The sequence below is a fragment of the Mandrillus leucophaeus genome, unplaced genomic scaffold (assembly GCF_000951045.1).
Source record: "Mandrillus leucophaeus isolate KB7577 unplaced genomic scaffold, Mleu.le_1.0 Scaffold274, whole genome shotgun sequence".
NCBI lineage: Eukaryota > Metazoa > Chordata > Mammalia > Primates > Cercopithecidae > Mandrillus > Mandrillus leucophaeus.
The window spans coordinates 259,489-264,471 of NW_012102854.1; the positions used below are offsets into that span (position 1 = coordinate 259,489).

At 47.8% G+C, this 4,983-nt stretch overlaps 1 protein-coding gene across 1 annotated transcript in view; it reads right to left on the reverse strand.

Moving 5' to 3' along the window:
• LOC105543038 overlaps nt 1–1,068 on the reverse strand; it is a 4,554-nt gene extending 3,486 nt beyond the window's left edge. The window contains exon 1 of the mRNA XM_011984774.1: nt 886–1,068. Within this exon, the coding sequence (XP_011840164.1) occupies nt 886–1,063 (178 nt within the window). The 5' untranslated portion in view covers nt 1,064–1,068. The remainder of the gene's footprint in view (nt 1–885) is intronic.
• Nucleotides 1,069–4,983: the final 3,915 nt, after the last annotated feature.

Here is a 4,983-nt window from a genome sequence, read left to right on the forward strand (position 1 = left end):
AAAAAAAAAAAAAAAAACTTTTAGCCTGACTTGATCTTCAACATAATTATTGGTGTAAAACAATGGCTTCTGTGGAAAGTTAAAGTTTTAGTGGTTTGCTATTTGTAAAATACAGGCTTTTTCATGTATCATATTAGCATATAAGCTGGCTTAATGATTAGTACTGATCTTAAAGTTGCTAAGACACTAGATATCTGTTACTTTGTAATTTGAGTTTTTTAAAAAATACCGAAATTGGCTTTCCGATGTGTGAAAAGGACTACTTATTAGATACTTGTTTTTAAATTTACATTCAATTAATTAAAGTTAGACTCTACTCTTTATATTCTCAGGCTTGGTATACTATTTATATGTTTTGTAATAAGTGTATAAAAATAATACCTTTGACTTTGTATATATAAAAAAGAAATATTCTTTCTTGCTTTAAAAGGCATGTTGGATTTGCATTCTAGCCCATAATAAATATAACTATTTTAACATAAAAATATATTTGTTGTTTATCAGATATTAGGGTTGTTTTTCCCTCTCCTGTCAACCTCCAAATAAAATCGATGCTCCAGAATGATGCCCTTTTATCATAATTTTACAAATACCTGGCTCCAAGGTGACTACCTGATACAAAGATACAATGCTGGTCTCCCAAACAGGCAACCCACGTTGACACTCACACAGCTTCCACTCACACCTACGATCACCAGGCAGCATCTTCGGGCCCTCGTCGCCCACGAACCGCTCCCAGAGAGCATCCGCGCACAATCTCATCCCATCCACGATTTTGATTCCTTTCCTTCCGCTTCTTCAACCCGATCCGGGACGAGACTATCAGGTCCCATCTCCACCTTCACCTTAATTTTCAGCGCAATGCAGACTAAGCCCTGGACTCACCCATATACAGATTGAACTGTCCACTCAGTGTTTCATCCTCTCTGCATTCTGAGGGCGAGTTAGCATCTGGGTATGTGAGTTCCAAACTAACAGCCAGGACCAGGCTTGGGGCGAAGAATGCTTTGGCTCGCATCGTGGCTGGGTTGACCGTGTCTCTGCCCTGGACTACATTTCCCATCGGTTCTACCGCTTGCAGCTACTTCCGCCGAGAACCGGAAGCACATTTTCCTGCGTCATACCCCAGATAACAGAGCTGCCAGGGATAATCAGGCCTGGCCAGTCTAGCGGGCGAGCCAGCCCCATAGCGAGCCGCTCGGCATGAGGGCTCTGCGATCCTCGGCGCAGAGGAGCGGTAAATGGAAACAAGCCCGGCTTGGCGATGAGAGGTGTAGGGAAGCCCGCAGTAGGGCTCTGGACTACATTTCCCAGAGGATCCCGCAGGCCAACACTACGTCTCGCGAGATTTCGGCTTCCTCTTAGCCAGGTGGCGGGACCGTTTGCTGTGCCGAATTAGCTGCCGCGGAAAGCTGAGGGTGAGGAATCCGGCTCCGGTCATTTTGTGTGTGGAGGGCTGAGGAGAAGATTTTGCGTGTGTGATCGCCATGGTTGCCGCGGGTCTTCGTGGTCTGTGACTGTGGCTGTGTGGTGCTGACTCTGGGTGATCAGGTGGCCGCTTGTGACTGTGCGCTCCCGGAGTGGATGTGTGTCCCGGACGAGCCTCGTGGCGCGTGCGGATGTGGAGAACCGGTGACTGGGTGGTTGGACTGCGTGTCCCGGGGTGGGTGTGTGACTTTACCTGTGTGTGCTGTACCGTGTGTGCGTGAGTTGCAGGTCTGTGGCTGTGCAGGTGCAATTTGTGTGGCCCCTTGGTGTGTGTGAGAGACCCCTTGGTGTCTGTGAGGCCCCTTGGTGTGTGTGAGAGAGGAAAGTGCGATTGGCTGTGAGGCAGTGGGGAAGTGGATATAGGGAGGTGTGTGTGCGATTGGGGCTTTCTGTGTCCCCTTGAGAGAAAAAAACCCGTTAGGCAGTTAGAGTGGGTCCTTGATAAAACTCCTTTAAACAGAGAAACAGCCAGAAAAATCAGGCTGCAGGCACAGATAAGGAAAACTCGCACAGGGGGTTGTTCTAAAGACATTCCTCAGCTGCGCTGATAAGGGACCGAGGCCCAACATAGAAACGCCTTTGTCCTTTGTGTGACCAGCGGGCTTCCAGGAAATAGTCGCTTCTTTTGTGGGCATGTACACTGTGGGGTGTTAGATTTTGAAGGGAAGGTGAGGGTTAAAGAAAGAGAGAGTTGGCGGCTCTATGGCGGGGACCAACTAAATCCCAGAGCCCACTGCCGCTCACTGGCTGGGGTAACTACAGGCCTGAGCAGGAGGGGTCTGGGCGGTATGGCTTGTTGCCTGGGAGAATGTTTATAAGGATGTTTCTTGGGCCTTTGCCCAGCAGGATGTGATAAGGAAGTCAGGCGGTTGGGAAGGATGTTTTTCACAGCCCAAACCACAATGGAATGTTTCCCTCTGACCAGGATCTGTGAAATGGTGGGGGCTTACAAAATGGTGCAGCTTGGACTAACAGGTTCCGGCGGCCACTTTCCTTTTTTGGATATGCTTTAGACTGAGCCCAGCCTCTTTGAATCATAACTTCAGTCCCTGATTGGTCCCGAGCAAAGCTTTCACTTCAGCCTCTGATTGGTCCTGGGCCAAACTTTCACTTCAGCCCCTGATTGGTCCTGGGCCAAACTTTCACTTCAGCCCCTGATTGGTCCTGGGCTAAGGTCCCAGGGCCAAGTTGAGTAGTGCTTTCTCCAAGACAGCCCACAGACCGACCAGTCAGCACATTCCTCCCCTTCCCAGTTCGTAAAAGCCCCAGATTCAGCCTCCTAGTTGGCAACCCTCTTTCGGGTCCCCTCCGCTGGACAGAGCTTTCTTCTTTTGCTTATTAAACGTCCGCTCCGACCTCATCCTTTGTGTCCATGTTCCTTAATTTTCTTGGCCGTGAGAGAAAGAAGGCAAAAAGAGCCTTTACCCTAACAACTCAATTGCTGGAGAGATTAGTGCATATTCTATGTGGCATCACACACCATAGCCCTGGGATTGAAAGCCATGCAGTTTATGGGATGGTGTTAATCTCAGTCCAAATAGGTAATAAGATCTTTCGCTTTGCTGTATTTTAGGGTAGGAATGAGATTGGGGGCTTGATCCATAGTTTGTACCAGTAGGACCAGGGATTTGCCCAGTCATCTGTGAGTAAATGCTTCGGCCAGTTTCCATGTCTGTATTGAATTAAATACTCATACGGTTCTGTGATTTTCTCAAAGACAGATTTGGTCTTTGTCCCTATTTCCTCGCATACAACTCCTAAAATCCTTGGAATCTCCTAAGTACTGGCTTTTTTTTTTTTTTTCTTTTCTTTTCTTTTTTTTTGATGAAGTCTAGCTCTGTCACCCAGGCTGTAGTGCAGTGGCACGATCTGCACTCACTGCAACCTCTGCCTTCCGGGTTCAAGCAGTTCTTCTTTCTCAACCTCCCGAGTAGCTGGGACTACAGGAATGCGCCACCACTCTGGCTAATTTTTGTATTTGTTTTTTCAGTAGAGACAGGGTTTCACCATGTTGGCCAGTCTGGTCTCGAACTCCTAACCTCAGGTGATCTGCCTGCCTTGGCCTCCCAAAGTGCTGGGATTACAGGCATGAGCCACCGCACCCAGCCTTTGGGTTTTTATATGTCAGCAATTGACCGATAGCTTCAGGATGGGGGCTGGTCATCAGAAAGACCAAGGCAGGATTAGAGGGTTGGGACTTTCAGTCCCTACCCTCCCACCCCTGGGGAGTGGAGGGAACTGAGGATTAAGTTGATGGCAAGTGGCCAATGGTTTAATCAATCATGCCTGCGTAATGAAGCCTCCTTACAAACCCAAAAGGAGTGTATTTGGAGAGCTTCCAGAGAGCCTAACACATGGAGGTTCCTGGAGGGTCGTGCCCAGGGAGGGCATGGAAGGTCTGTGCCCCTTTCCACATACGTCGCCGTAGGCATCTCTTCATCTGTATCCTTTGGAATATCCTTATAATCAGCCAGTAAATGTGTTTCCCTGAGGGTCCGTGAGCCATTTTATTCTAGCAAATTAATCTAACCCAAAGAGGGGGTCATAGGAACCCCGAATTGAACCTGTCAGAAGTTCTAGAGGCTGGGACTTGTGACTGGTGTCTGAAAGGGGAGCAGTTTTGGGGGCTGAGACTTCAACCTGTGGGGTGACACTATGTCATGGTGTATAGTGTTAGAATCGAATTGGTGGACACCCAGCTGGTGTCTGCTGCAGAACTGATTCCTTGCTGTTGATGGGGAGAAATCTCATATTTTGAGGCCACAGAAGTCTTCTGGGTTGATTGTTGTGGTTTTGGTGTGAAGCAGAGGAAGAACACAGTTTGAGTTTTTTCCAAATGGGTTCACATTGGGGGTTCTCAACCTCGAATCCATCAACTCCATTGCTGAATTTTTATTTATTTATTTATTTTTATTTTTGAGGTAGGTTCTCACTCTGTCTCCCAGGCTGGAGTGCAGTGATACGATCTCGGCTCATTGCAGCCTTGATCTCCTGTGCTCAAGTGATTCTCCTACCTCAGCCTGCCAAATAAGCTGAAACCAGAGGTACACACCAGCACTCTGGCATAATTAAAAATAATTTTCAGTAGAGAAGAAGACTCACTATGTTGCCTGGACTGGTCTTGAACTCCTGAGTTCAAGTGATCCTCCCACCTCTGCCTCCAAAGTGCTAGGATTACAGGCATGAGCTACCTCACCTATCACTGATTTTCTCTTTTCTTTTTTCCTTTTTTTTTCTTTTTTCTTTTTTTTTTTTTTGAGACAGAGTCTCACTCTGCCCACTGCAGCCTCTGCCTCCCAGGTTCAAGTGATTCTCCTGTTTCATCTTCCTGAGTAGCTGGGATTACAGGTGTCCACCACCACACCCAACCAATTTTTTACAGGGTTTTACCATGTTGGCCAGGCCAGTCATGAACTCCTGATCTCAGGTGATCCACCCACCTTGGCCTCCCAAAGTGCTGGGATTACAGGTGTGAGCCGCCACACCCGGCCTTTT